The following is a 15,599-nucleotide window of genomic DNA, read 5'->3' on the forward strand; positions in this document are numbered from 1 at the left end:
GCAGGGCTGTAATTGTGGTAAGAACTGCAAGAATAGTAATTTTCTTCCATTAGAAAAATGCACAAAATATACTCTCCACCTTGAAATCCTCATCTCCACAGACTGCCATGGCCAGAGCCACTGGCTGCTTCCCAGGGTGTTGCTGCAGACCTTGAGAAGGTTCTGTCACCTGCTCCACTGGAGCTCTCGTTTTCCTGAAGGAAAACTCCGACTCAGAACTTGACCCATGGAGTTTGTTCAGTGTGCAACATCTCAGTAAATCATGCTCCAACCTCAGCTACTTCCAAATTCCCTAATTTCCTTTTGAGATTTATTTGGGCAGAGATTACAGGAATTGATCAATTTCAAACCTGTTCATGGGATAAAACTATTTATGTGTACACACATAATTTGGAGCAATTTTTCTATGGGAAAAGATTGAATCTCTCTTTGAGAAGAGAAAATTTGGATCCCTGAACTAGCTGTGAATATCCCTGTATGCCACATATTTATCTGTTACATATTTATCTGCAGCTTTGCTCCCTGCTCCATTTGATCTCCATGTCACGACTTCCCTATTATTCCATCTCTTATAAAATATCTCATTAAGATTTGTACTTTCTTGGACAGAGAACTGGATTTTTATGTAATTATGTCAAAGTAGCTGTGCTTCCAAGACCGCAATAGACTATCTATAATATTTACTGGGATTAGTTTTTTTAAGTCACATCTAGTTCAAGTGCCAGATTTACTGACTAACTTCAGTAATTCATTTAGAAAAATCAAAAAGTAGAGGCACAACCATATCACTTGTTCACACTCTGTCAGTGTGGGCCTTGTCATATGTTCAGCGATAGCCATATGTGCTTGGGACATACGATCTGCAGTTCAACAAAGAGAGCTCTTCCCTCAGGAGGAATTTCAGACTAACCTTTCCACTTGTTTGCCTTTATCTTTTCAGACTTACTAGAGGGGGGAAGAGCATCACAAAATCATGATTTTTTTCATTGCAAATTATGGGATACTCAGTGCCATTGTACAGGAAAAGTCCAGGTGCAAATAAAATCATCCTAAAAGTGTCCCTTGATTTGACTTTGCCATATTTTGAGTGATGCCCAGCAATCCTTTTGACAGTTTCCAGAATGAGATCCTGTGGTGCAGTGAGGCTAAACCAGGGCACAGCTGAATCCTTTTTCAGCTGAAATCAGTGTTTCATGGCAGTTGCCTTAAATAGTGAATTTACATTTAATTTCCATGTGCTATATTCAAGTTTGTTACAACCTAGTTCCACATTACTAAGATAGGAGACAAAAATAGAGAAAAAAACACCCTAAAGTCAACCATACTAGAAATGAATTTTCTTGTTAGCTGCCATACCTAAAATTTATTTTACTTTAGTTTCATAATCAAGATCCAGCCACTGAGTTTTCCAGAGAAAAATGTTATGCTACAAAGAGCAAGGCACTGGAAGTTTTATGTACAGTGAATTTTCATTATTGACAACCTTTGAATTATTTGACAAGCTGTACTTTCTTTGCTTTCCCCAGACACCATCAGATGGCAAAAAAAAAAAAAATCACTGCCCAAATATCAGCAGCAATTAATTCTGTGACTAAAAACCAAACCAAAACAAATCAACAGAAATCAGTCAAACATAATGATCCTTGTGCAACAAATAGGAAAATTGAACATCTCTATGATTCAGTGATTTGCTTGAGCAGTGTCTGTCCCCACTCTGCCTTTCCTGTGCTTTCAGCTGCTTTGCAGACATTTTCCTGAGTACTGGAGTGTGACACGCAGGGACAGCGCTGCCATGTGTGACACGGCTGGGCATTGATTACAGCAGCCACTCAGCCATATGCTGGGTCCCTGGAATCAACACAGCTGATTGTAACACACAGTTGGTGCATTCCCCACTAAAAGGAAAAAAATCCCAAAATGTGTGTCTGTAGTGCACACTGAAATAGTAAGAAAAAGAGATGGGAGAGAAGTGAGAGATGACAGTTTGACTAAATTAGTCATTTGTGACACAAATACTGACCAGTCAATGGACTGTTGAAACAAAATACCTGTCCAAATAAAAAAGAGTCTTCTAATGGAAAGCACACACGCAATTTATTGGCACAAAAAGAGTAATTCCCACCCTCCTGCCTGGATTTCTACCATTTCCTTCAGTAGATACCTGTAAGAAATGTCTCAGATGTCCCTTATATTTTTAATATTCAGAATACAGACTTTATCTATCCATACTCAAATTCCCAAAGTGCTGATTTTCCTTTGGGAGAAGGGTGTGATTACTTGTGTCCTTTTACACTGGTCTGTGCCCACTGAAGCTGTTTGCTGTAGGCACCAGCACTGCCCCCTGCCCAGCATTCCCAATGCCACCCAGAGCAATGGAAGCAGCTCAGGATACAAAGGGAACCAATATTTTCATGACTCCTGTGTCATTTACATCTCACAGATCATTATAATTTTTTAAAATTCAATTTTATAATTCAAAATCAAAGTAAAATCAAAGTAAAATTTCTCTTTAAGAAGCTGACCTTTAATTTAAAAGATCTGCAAGAGGAAACACTGACTGGCCTGACTCACTGGTCCAGTTTCTGACAGTGTTAATGAAGCTGTAAAGCTTCAAGGTAGCAGGGACAATATTTGATGTACTCACATGTTCATCCAGCACTGGCTCTGTTTTTCTAAGAATAGAGTTGCCATGGAACATCTACATGGGATACATCAAAATCAGCTGCTCTGAGCACTGAAATCACAGCTCAGTGGATTTATGGCTCTGCACTACTACACAAGGTTAAATAAAGACATTTATTGTCTATTGTTCTTTCTGTCAGTGTTTATATTTGTCCAAATCAACTGCAAACTTTAACAGATTGGAACAAGAATGCTTTAGCACATTTAAAGTATCTTAATATGATAATGAAGTCTGAGACATAGGAAAATCAGGTTCCAGAGCACATACTATATTCCACTAGTATCACCACTGTCTTCTGTCACGGCAAATGGGAAGAAAAATCAGTAGGAAGTTTTCATCAAGATATATTGCAATAATTAGGTAGAATTATACCAGACAACACAACATGTTAAATAAAATAATTCTAATAACATCCTAGCCTACCAAATGACAGGAACCTAAGACAATTTCTTCCATGGATCAGTGGAATTAGTCCTTATATCTAAGCATTGCTTTTCACAATCAATATCTACTTTATTGGACAGTATGAAAATGAAGAATAGATCAGAGTGCAAAGATTTCAAAAAAATACATTGAGAAATAGCTGAGTTAAAATCAGATTTGTATTATTGCTTTCATTACTAGAACATTAATATTCATTCAGTCTATTTTGCATTACAACTGCAAAATTTACAGAAGTATTTTTTGATTAATTATTTCTTCATCAGACAAGGCTGATAGTTGCAATGAAGGAAAATAGAGTGTATCTATGGAAATCTATAGGAATGGGTGCTATGCTTCCTATTGTTTTCTACCCAGACAAACAATGACATTTAATCTAAATTCGTCTGACACAAAGGAGAAATGCATTTTGCAAGTTTTTAAGTGAAGTTTAAGCCTGCCCATTGAGTAATGGAAATCAGGTTGAATCCTACTCCTAGTTCCAAAGTGTTTGGATTAACAGAAGCCTCTCCATATTTAGGAATCTTCCAGCATTTCAGTGCTGTACCAGTCATGTCTGTGGTCCCAGATAAAGGTCAGGGGAGTATAAAAATGTAGATCTTCCATTGGTTTATTGTGTTCACACCAGGGAACAGCACAGCTCTCAGAATTACAAAATCAGGGGAATTAGGGCTGGAGTGCAACCCTCTAATTCAGCTGCTCTTTCTTCTCCTCAGTTCAAGTAGGGGTCAGTGAAATCTCTTAATCTAGGCAAACACTGGCTTAGTGTGTGACTCAGGTGCTGCACTAGAAAGGTAATATGATATTACCCTGCTGGCACTCTGGTAAAAATGACATTGGAAGAGCTGGATTCAAGCAGAATAGAGTTTCTTTGATTTACATCACTGGAATATCCCACCTCTGTGCCACTTTCATCTGAATTCCCTGGCTGGATACTGTTCAGGGCTTGATTCACAGTATTTTAGCCACAAGCTGACACACTGAAAGAATTCACTATGCTTAAATAGCTTCAGTTCTTCCTCTGTCAGACAGCAGCCCAGATCATGTCTGCTCACTGCTGACATTATAATGCAGCAGAAAATTAGTCTGCACCCTCCCCAAACCAAAGGTGTGGGCTTGCTCTGCATTAAAGTGCTGCCAAAAAGCAGAAGTGAACATTAAAAAGTGCATAAATTACACAATGTTCATCTAGCTGGTAATGCAACACACTTCTTTTTAATTCACTCACTGATCTGGCTTAGAGTAGCAGCAGCTATGAGTGGTTGGTATCTGGTGGTTAATAGATGATCCCTGTCATGTTCCCAGTGGGAAAGTGTCTGCATGCCAAAAGCATTATTCCAAATTCCACCTTGTTCTTGTGCATGTAATTATTCTGCCATAAGCAGTGCAACAGCTGTCAGCCTCATGAACAGGCAGCCCCAGGGGGCTGAAGGAAATGTACCTCCCACCTGGAGAACAGAACACCTTCCTCTTACCAAGGCTGCTGGAAGGACACCCCAAAACACTGGAAGGCTGTGCTCAGACCCCTTAAAATCTGCTTGACTGCCCTTTTTCCTTCCCAATAATGAGGTCAAACACCCCATCATTGGGTCTCTCTGTTTTACAGATCAAATTTCCAGACATTTAAACTTTATTTCATGCCTATAAGGAACTTCTTCCCATAGTCTGCAGTCAATGCATACCAAAATGAAACAGAGAGAAACATATTTGTGTATGAACCCAAGGGCTCAATCTTTACATGTTGGGCTTTATTGAAAGTTATTCTTTTTCTGGAAGGTATATGATTGCTTTGCTCTCTGCCTTCTGCTCCTGAGACTCTCTGACCAGCAGCTGCTGGTTACTCACTCCCACCCTTCCTCTAAAGAGGATTTTACATAGTTAATTGTCCTCTTATCTCTAAGCTCTAACTGAAAATTTTTAACTTCAGGTAAGTGATTGCCAAAAGCATCACCTAAGTACACAGCCATTGTTTCCCCAAGCTGCTTACTGAGATCTCTCATCTCGGACCATTGTTTAGTTTCCTGTTTGTTCTTCCTGACACCTCCTTGGAACTCAACTCCCTTTGTTCAGAGATAATAATGTGAAACACAGAAAGGAGAATACAAGCTCACAAAAAAAACCCCAGTCATCTTTTCTTTACTTTCCTTAAATGTTAATCACGACTAAATTCATATATGTAAATTATGTCGTGTTTAGAGAAGAACAGAATAGAACAGAAGAGGCAGAAAGGAAGGTGTGTACACAGATCTTTCATCTCCTGGTACTTCAGAGGTAACTCCTCTGCAGCTGCTCAGGACCAGGACACCCAGAGAGGGGCAAAGGCACAAGTTTGATGGGGCCTTTTTCCCAAACTGAGAGACCTCCAGGCCCCAGACACAGACTGTGGTTAACAAAGAGGACTAAATCAACTTTTGCACAAGGTGCCATACTTACACTGTCATTGCTTCCTTTGTTGTCCTCATATTTTGTCTCTATATGAATGGAGAATTTAGGCAAAAACGAACACTGCAACAAAAGAAAAGTATGTTTAATACAAGAAATATTTCTTGCTTCATCAACTGACATATTCAGTACATCTCTTTTGGTATCACTTTTCCTATTTTTTTCAGATTACTTCAAGAAAAAGAATAAATGTTCACAGAACGTAAACCTGAAAGGTTTGATGAATCTGGAGGGATCCAGAGATTCTATCTAAAAGCTGGAAATTATAATGAAGATATAAATAAATCAGTATAAAGAGTCTGGAATAATTAGATGCAATGGTTTTCATGCCCACTATGCCCAGGAGTATGAATGTCCTGAATGTCTTGTTAGAAATTCAGCTCACTAAGATCTTGAGAGCAACTCAATATCCCTCATCATAGACCAGTCTATCCCTCATATAGAAAAACCCAAAGATACTTCACCAGATGCAGGTCCTGACCAAACAGAGAGAAATGCTTTCATATGTGAGGGCTTTTTCTTAATTTTCAGTGAGAAATGAATTTTAGCGTAATTTCCTATTAATGAAATAGGAAGATGGATTATGAGCTCCTGTGAAAATTCCTTTATACTAAATCCAAATAAATCTTTAGATAATAATGCAAAAAAGAAAAAATATACACTAATGTTTTTCTTCTAAAGATTAATATTCTGTATTTACATGGGAAAATAAATTTATTTTCTGAGGATTGCTTAGCTTAGTTGGCTTATGAAGACTAGAATTTGTAATAGTAGGCAACATAATCCCATCATAATAAATATTTCAAATATATTTTATTTATCATTTCACAGTTCTTCTTTCAAAGCAAGTTTTCAGACAGGCAGATACAGCAGCTGTCTAACCAGCTCTAAATGACACTAGTTCAGCATCTTTCCTGTTAGTCACCAAGGCTTTCCTTGCATTAACTGCCAGTTCCTTGTGTGATGCATCACTAATCCCCTATGGCAAATGACTCTTTCATGGGTTGTACATACAGGTTATACAATGAGGATGTTTGGATGCCTCAGTGTTCACACTGCTGCTGGTCCAAGTTCAGGCTTGAAAATGTTCAGAGAGTTCTTCTGAGGGTGATGTAAGGGAAGAGGGCATTTAGGAGGTCAGGAGTAGTGCAACAACTGAAATGAGAAGCAGCTCCTCCGAGACTGCAGCAAATACATCCCTCTTTCAGTGGGTATCACCCAACAAGCCACTGTTCTGTCTTCTGACCACAGGATATCCACTACCAATAAACACACCTAGAATCAATCCTTGTTGAAAAAACAAGTGAGACAGATTCCTCAAAATAAGGTTCTAGTGCCATGGAAGGCAAAACCCCATTCGTGCTGTTGATCTGAAGCACATCTGCAGTTTCAGAGGGAATTATGAATAAAGCCAAATGCCAGATTTCCCTTCTACCTTGGTATTAAAGAAGTGCCTGCTATTTTCAGTCACTGTCCAGAGGTTGCCAGCAGTCAGTCAGGTCATGACACCGAAATGTGTCACTCAGCAAGCCACTGCTTGAGTCTACTTGTTGATTCCTGTGACCCAGAATCTAAACTCTAATTAAAACAAGAGATCTTCTAACCTTGTATTTCAAAAAGAAGCATTAAGGAAAGACCAAGGATCCTTAGAATAGCTTAGAAGAATGGTGCCATTTACCTCAAGCCACCTCATTAGAGAGCCACTTTCTGTAAAGCCACCCACAGGCAGCCTCTCTCTGTGTTTAGTATGAAGGAGAGAACAGTAACAACCTAATTTGAGATTATAAATGGTAACATGGGTTACCCCAAATGAAAATTCAAATTCACCAGAAAGTCCTCCACCGCAAAAATCTCTCTCAGAAACTCAACTGGCTGGCAACCACTGCTCCAGCAGCTGTGGGGGGTCTCGCTGCCTTTACAGGAACACTTAGCAGGGTCCAAATTTTTGAACATTTCACAGAATGTGTCTCATGATTCATCAGCTGCACTCTGACTAACTGGCAGAGAGCTCTGGCAGAACCAGAAAACTGTTTATGCATCATTCAAAAGACTATTATTCATCGTGTAAAAAGTTAGGATTTTTCCCCTCAAGTGGCCACGTATTTACTTAACTGGGGATTAAAACTGTTATGCAACAGTCAGAATCAAACTGGGGAGTGAATAGTAGGTAATAAACCTTTCAGGAGATTCTTATTTTCTTCTGAGCACCACTCCCTTTCTGCTCTGCCTCCTCTGGGGCCCGTGTTCTTCCAGTGCTGACCTGGAGGTGATCGATCCCCAGCACACACAGGAACGCACAGGACACTGTTTCCAGTTCTCTGTTTCACCACCTCTACAGCTTGCAAGGGTCCTCTTGGGAATGAAATAGTGGCAAATTCAATCTTTAACTTGAAATTAAACTTAAATTCTACAGAACAATTCAAAATCTTCAGTCACAGTGTCTTCAATGATAAGGTGTTTTTGTGTAAAGCTCTCAAAGGAGGCATCTTAGGTATTGACATCTCTGGATTTTTTAGATGTCTTATAAACTCTTTTAAAAACTGTTATAACCCAGCACACCTGCGACACTCAAAAATAAGTAAGGAGAATATTCAGGGATTTTTGCTCTTTTCCCTAAACTTTCTATATTTGGCACCCCAATTTTGGAAGAACCAGGAGAGGTTTAAGGTTCAGGAGAGCACCCAGTGCAATAGCAGGAGTGTACCAGTAATTACCAGCTGTGAGCAGGGGCATTTCCACGTTAGAATGAAGGGAATGAAAGCAGCATATGGAAAGCACAGCCTGCAGTTGCGTTTGCAATTCCCTACATATAACCTCTTGAAAAACGAAAGGCCTATTTTTAGCATGATGATTGATTAGCGTTGCCATAGCAATAAGCAACACTTACAAGAACAGGGTAGAACCGAAGTGTGCCAAAACACTTGCCAAAGTCTTAAAGAGACAGTCAAACATACATGGGTGTGTGACAGTCATTTAATGGAGAGGGCTGTCAAATTAACCTTTGTGTAGTAATTATGCCTGAGGTGGCTGTGGGAATTACTGGAGTTGTCAGTAAATATATTGGTCTGAGAGGTTTCTTCACCCTCTGGAACCTGTTCTGTGCCAGCGATGCCAGTTCATCAATACTGTTGCAGCTGGTTTTATCTTCCATGTGGTTCCTGCCTGCAGAATGTTCAAAGACCTGCTAGAGACCTCATCCTTGCTCTTCACCTCCTTGTGAATATTAATCTACAATCCTTGGCAGTTATTTCTGTACAGTAAAAATTAATCCCACTTTTTTTTTTTTAAGCAGCAGAAGCATATTTCCCTAAATCTTAACATAACCCCCCAGCAAAGCAGACATTTCATGTAAATGTTCTCTCTCATCTTCCACCATCATCATCTTCTCAGACTGCTCATTTTTTTAATATGGTCACATATGCATTATACTGACAACACAGGTGGAACTGGTTTCTTTAGAGAGCAATCTCCATGGACCCTAAAGAACACAGTGACTGCTGCTATGAGGTGAGCATACAAGTAAATGAGATATTTTCCATAGGGTAACTTTCATATATCACATCCTTTAAATTCAAAATTTTTGGGCACTACTTTTGTACTCAAGGGATAACAACAGCATTTCTTTATTGAAGATCAAGAACCTGGGAAAGAGAAATGGAATCCCAACTTTGCTGTAAGTGACAAAGGGGATGTGGGACTGTGGTGTGATGGAAGGTGGAATATTCAATGTTTTTTGGAAAACAGACAATGGGGAGTTACTGACTCCCCTCAGATTGCTCCAGACAGTTGTGCATGTGAGCCCCCAGAGCTGCTGTGTGATCAGGTCACCCAGGCACAAACCAGCATCAATCAGGGTGACAAGGCTGGAAGAGAATAGACGGAAAGGGCTGGGCAGGGCGATGGCATTTGGAAGATGTGACTCAGTAAGAGGGAGGAGAATATGCAAAGCAAGATAAGCACAGGAAGGTGGCAAACAGCAAACAAAAGTACTGTTGAGTGGAAAGGGAAAGAACAATGCAAAAAACAGGGCTTGAAAATAAACATGGGAGCAAAACTCTCATAAAAAAGCCATGAAAAAAAACCACTGTTTGTATTGTATACAATAACCTGGAGATGGAACGATGACTAACAAGTTGCCTCCAACTGCTGTAAAACTCTTATCTCTGGCTTTGCCTTCCCTTAGGATCTCTTTCTTTGATACATGGGAACAGTAACCTGCTTATTGAAGAAGAAAGGAAGTGAAAAGCAGCGTGCACAAGTGGAAATGACAGTCCCATCCATCAGAGAGGGGGCTGGATTGTCTTGGAATAAGCCAGTGCTGGAAAAGGGGAATTCACCCAAGCAGCTTGAGTTACTTGTTTCAATGGGACTAAGCTATTAAATGAGAATATAGGTTTACAGCTCTCTAAAAAATGAATTATTTTTTCTTATAAATACCACAGAGGTCCTTCCTTTTGCTAGAACCTCTAAGGGAAATAAATCTGTGTTTTCCCAGGACAAAGGCACCAGTGAGCCTGTTTTCTCAGTTATGGGGGTAAGATGGGAGGATGCTGGTAGTAACTTTGCATTAGGCTCTAATCCTGCAGTACAGATTCTGCTGCATTTTTGATGCAGACTCTTCAAATCCTCAAACTGCAGAAAAGTTTCAGCACTGAAGAGTGAGGGGTTAGATCCAAATTTCAAGGGCTGGTAATCAGATAAAGAGAACACAGGAAAGAACTCTACAGCAATGTTTATCTGAAACAACTGTTTTCCTTGTCAAGTCATCTCATTATAAAAATAACAATATAAAAACATTCCTTCCAGATAATTTACTTCATGGATAAACCAGCAGCTAAGTGAAGCACAAACCATGCCTGTTCTCAAAAATAATCAGAAACCAGCAGGTCAGTAATGGACCATTTAGCAACTTTTACTCTAGGGCCTTGACACATAGCAGATGACATAATTTTATTTTGTATTATAATCAGTCATTTGCTGTAGATGAATAAATGTCATTGTGATAAATCACCAAAGGAATTGTTGTCTCTTGCTTTCTGTTCCATAACTGTTTTTCATAAATATTCTGGATTTATATTCTAGTCATAAGTTAATTTGGGACACTGGCATGTTGAAGGAATGCTTCTTCTCCTCGTACAGAGCAAACAATATCATTTTATTGCTTGTTTTGTCTATGTAATTGTGAAACTAACAATTGTCCATAAATTATACACAAAAGAATTACCCAGCTGTTTTAAAATTTCAGCCCCAGAACTGAAATTGCTAACAACACTAAAGCCATTCAGGTCAGGTGGCAAATCTATTTGAACTGATCCCTGGTAAACACTTGAACTGCACCTTCAAACCCAGAGGAGTTTGCTTAAATTATCTTTGTAATTTTCCTAACCATTTTCTACTCCAGCTTGAGAGCTAAACTTTGGCTCATTTTCAGTGTACTTCGATCACATGAAGATTTTGTACCATGGTTTAGTCACCAAACATTCATGATCTGATTATTTGTTTGCTTCAGGCTCCTCTTTTGTTGTCCAGAATCTCCACTATTACTTGAGCAGGTTGAATTGATATTTGCTTTGTGTTGTTTATTTTTTAACAATATCCTAATGCAGGTAAAGAAACATAGTTCTATGCAATTCTTTTTCGTTTGGTTTGCAATAGTTTGCTTTCTAGTTAATTATTTCTAATCTTGCTGGGTGAGCTCAGAAATAAAAATAACAAAGCCTCCTGAAAATTCAGTTGTTCTTGCCACTGTGAACAGCATAAATATTTTCCACTAAAGATACATATTTGCAAAGGCTGTGATAAGCTGGCACACAAGGGGTTGTTGAGAGCTGCAAGGCATCTCATCTCCATCCTCCAAGAGAAAAAGGTCCCTAACCAGCAAGGGAATTCCTTCCAAAGCCAGCAGCCACAGCAGCCATTCCCCAGGAGCGGCTGTAGCTGGGCAGGAGGCACCTGACCGTACCCAAGCTCTGGAATTGCTTATGGAGTGGAATCCACTGGAGTTACTCCTATAGGGCTCCCCTTCTGCTGCATCCTAAATATGGTATCCCAGGTCAATTATCTGAATATCAACCTAATCACAATACAAATGGATTTGTAGATCAAACCTAATTGTGTATTTTAGCAAGATATCTTGTCAGGTTTCTAATGACAAGATCAAAACCAAAGCAGCTCCAATGTCTAACTTGAAGATGCCTTCTCACATTCAGTTCTGAAGTAACACCCCAACCACTAAAACTTTGAACTTTACAGGAATATTTTATTCCTTAAATAGAATCCTGAAATCTGGATGACTTCCTTTGGCTTCAGCTTTGACAGTATTTTTTGACTTCCTCCTCCCTCTCAATGTCAGCAGGAAGCTTTCAAGGATTAGCTCCAGCTCTGATACAGCACTTCTTGGGACAGTCCCCATGTGTCATCTTCCAGAGAGAGGAAATCTTTTGTATGGCAGCTTTAATGAGGTGCATTTGCAAATGCTCTCCTGATGTGACCCTACAGCACAAATTACACCCCACAAAAGCATCACTTGTGCAATAGTTCTGTTAAACTCATTATCTCAAGTGTGTCGGTTGTTTTACATGCTGTTAACATGGTTGTCAATAATGCCCTGTAGCAGATGTGGTGTTTGCTGTCAAATTTAGGGGGTTGCTGTGCAACAAATACCACTGCTTAAAGCAGATGCCATCATAACTGGATCCAGATTACAGAGGACTAACATCACGACAGTATAATTTCCATTGCTGTTTTCACGCATCCAATTGCTCTTGGCTTTTTATACAACCATGGCACAGAACAATATTCTGAAAATTATTTTTCAAAGCCTGATAAGCATTTTTTCTTGGGAGTCCTAATTTCAAGTCTTTAAGAAGGTTGTATTTATTAATTCCATAATATTCACAGGAGAACCAGACTGATGAAATTATTCCATACTGCATTTCTGAACGCCAGAGTATAGGCTTGAATGCAATTTCTCAACAGCCCTCATATTTTACAACTGAAAAACCTTAAGACTGTCAGTAAGGTTCACTCTGCTGTTCACATCCTCTTCCAAATCACTAACACAAACTGAAATAACATGCTGAGCCTTTAAGGTCCTTCTCTTTATTTAGAGTGGAGCTTACAAGGTTAATAAGGTGTGAACATACCACAGAGCAGTACAACTTGATAAGATTATGCTTTATTTATCCAATTATTGGTCTGCCTTCAGAACGGGTTTTCCTTGAAATGAGGCTCAGTTTGACTCTCACCATGTCCCACAGACCCTTCACAGAGAATTTATGATCTTTAAGAGAAGGGCTTCCAAGCTATCTTACATATTTTGGGCCATGTCTGAGGGCTTATTCTTTCTTTCAGAATTCTCTAATGAATACAGAAGATGAAATTTAGAGAAATATTCCAGGCAAGGATAGCAATTATTCCCAGTGGAATGTTTAACATTTTTGTTCTAGATTCAACAGTTTGAGGCAAAGGCTCCGTCTCTGTTTTCCATGAAGATAAATTCACAGCCCATCAGCTCCATTAATACATATTTTAGATTTTTGTCTGAAGTACAGTTTCCCTCATCTCCTCCCAGTATTTCTAGTTCTGTTTCTTTGCACCATGGTGAGTAATTAGTCCCCAGCTCCCCTAGGCAGTTACACTGTCACTTAGTGATTGCTTTGCCTACCTTCTACATTTCTGGACTGATTTAATATTTCTTTACATGTCTCTTCAACGTTGCAATCACTTCTGCTGATGCTCTTGAATATTTCTGTAGCTGTACCTTCTTCCAACCTGCACCAGGTGTTGTTTCACCAGATCAGACAGAGAACACCTCCTGATTCAGATTCTCTGAGTACAGCACTGCTGTTTGGTTTTAATAATGTATTGCATTTTAAATTTAGATACATACTTCTGTCTGCCACCACCCTTTGCATCATCCCCACTTGTCTCTTTCAGTTAAAGAAAAAAAAAATTACATTAAAAGATTTAAATTTACTTTCAGTTAAAGAAAAAATTTACCATGGAGAGATATCAGTGCAACACAGCAAATGTCAACTTCCCAGCCTGAAATTAAATGTGCTATCAAAGGTAAACCTTAATTAATGTGAACTCTGACAGACCCTACTAAAAGTCTCTTCTGGCAAAACCAGCTGGGAATCTGTCCCTTGTCACTTCTGTCCATTCTGGGACTTTTGGGTTTCCTCTGACAATCAAATGAATATTCTAAGTACTTGTAGCACATATTGAAAAACACATTTTTCTGCTTTGGGTTTTCAAACCTGGCCATCACAGTTTCAGCTCTTGGTCTCCAGCTTTCAGATCTGAACCTTTAAATGCCTTTATTTTTTTCTTTTTATCACACTATTTTTTTTCTCTTTTTGCTTTATGAGCTTTTAAAAAATCTGCACAAACATTGCGATCACTTGCAGAATTAAGAGAAACATCTGCATTATGTTTTGCCTGCAGTCAGAAGTTCAACCTAAACCAAAGCAGGAGTTTCTGAAAGGTCCCTTCACCTGGAACCTCCTCACCACCCCCTCCTTACGTTCCAAAGGCTGCTGGAAATTTATTGTTATTATTGAGGCCAGCACATTTAAACAATTTTTCTCATGATTTATGTGCTATATTTTGACTTAGCTCTGCAAGAGGGAATAGCAGATTTTTCTGGGCACTGTGCCCAGATTATCTTTAATTTTGTCTACAGATTGTACAGCTTCCCAGATACTATACCAGAGATGAACATTTTATAAGTTAATAAAACAATAAATAAAATAAAATCTGTTCTCCTGTCTCCATGTAACAACTGGAACCTTAAAAGCCTCAGCCTTTTTCATAGAATCTTCTCTTTCTTACAGCCAGTAAGTAAAAAACATATCAAATTATATTGAAGTAATACAGAAAAATAAATTATAGGATCCCCTTAGAATTACTTCAAATTTCCCTTTAAATTGCTTAAAAAAATAACTAAAATAAAGTTTCACTATTGAATGTATTATGAATAAGTTATATTAAGAAGGAGTCAGACTGGATTCTGCTACTATATTTTACATCATTTTTCTATTTTTAGAATAAAAAGAGGAAGAAACACTTACTGTGTATTCTGATTTCCAATTGTCCATTTGTAAAAAAAAAAGAAAGAAGAGGGAAAAGAAAAAAAAAAGAAATATGAAATAAAACAATCATGCAAGATCCTTACAGTAAGTACACATTAACAATAAAAGTGATATGTCAGTCTGCAGATTTATATTTGACTGAAGTCTAAGGGACAATAAAGGACACAAGTCAGACAGAATCCAAGCACCTGGTGGTTTTTTGCAAGCAAGAATTAGCATAGGTCCAACACTCCAGTTTTTACCTATCCTTAGTCTATAATCTTCCTTTCCTGATACCAGTAAATATAAGGTGAAAAAGTACATGCAGTTTAACAGGAGCTGTTAAAGAGACCTGGTGCTTGTAGATCAATATTTAACTTGGAGCTTCTGAAGATAAACTAAACTATCCCCAAACCACAAAACAGCAACCATTTCTGCCACATTCCTTACCTGTGATTGTGTAAGGATAATAATTCCAGGCCTTCTCTGTAACATAAAATATTTTGGGAACAACTGCTCTAGCCCAGCTAGGCAGCTTGCTGAAAGTAAAAAGAAAATATAAAATTAGAATATATTATGACTTATGTGTACTGTAGAAATAAAGATACTTCTAAATGTGCCCATCATTTGTGAGGTGTTTGGGGAATACAGCAATACCCAGACTTCTCAGGAGTATTTTCCCTTTCTGCCTCAGCTGTGCTCCCCTCACAGAGGGAGCAGATGGGTGCCAGAGCAGCAAGCTTTGAGTGGGCTGAACTGAGGCTGCTCATTTTGGGAATTCATGGCCTGGAACCTTTGGCCACACTCAACAGGTGAGGCCAAACAAGGGGTAACGCTGGCACCATGTGCTCAGCCACAGGGAGGCACTCTCTAACAAGAGGTCAGGAGGAAATGTGGGATTTCGGTCCATTTCAATCCCCAATCCATTATCTCTTACAGATTCTTCCTTCTTCCTTCCT

At 38.9% G+C, this 15,599-nt stretch overlaps 1 protein-coding gene across 1 annotated transcript in view; it reads right to left on the minus strand.

The window, feature by feature from the left end:
* PITPNC1 (phosphatidylinositol transfer protein cytoplasmic 1) overlaps positions 1-15,599 on the minus strand; it is a 76,830-nt gene that overhangs the window by 22,770 nt on the left and 38,461 nt on the right. Inside the window, 3 exon segments of the mRNA XM_023938815.2 lie at positions 5,558-5,629; positions 14,641-14,648; positions 15,091-15,179. Coding sequence (XP_023794583.2) covers positions 5,558-5,629; positions 14,641-14,648; positions 15,091-15,179 — 169 coding nt within the window.

This window comes from Cyanistes caeruleus, chromosome 19, assembly GCF_971803275.1.
Source record: "Cyanistes caeruleus chromosome 19, bCyaCae1.hap1.1, whole genome shotgun sequence".
In the NCBI taxonomy this organism is placed as follows: domain Eukaryota; kingdom Metazoa; phylum Chordata; class Aves; order Passeriformes; family Paridae; genus Cyanistes; species Cyanistes caeruleus.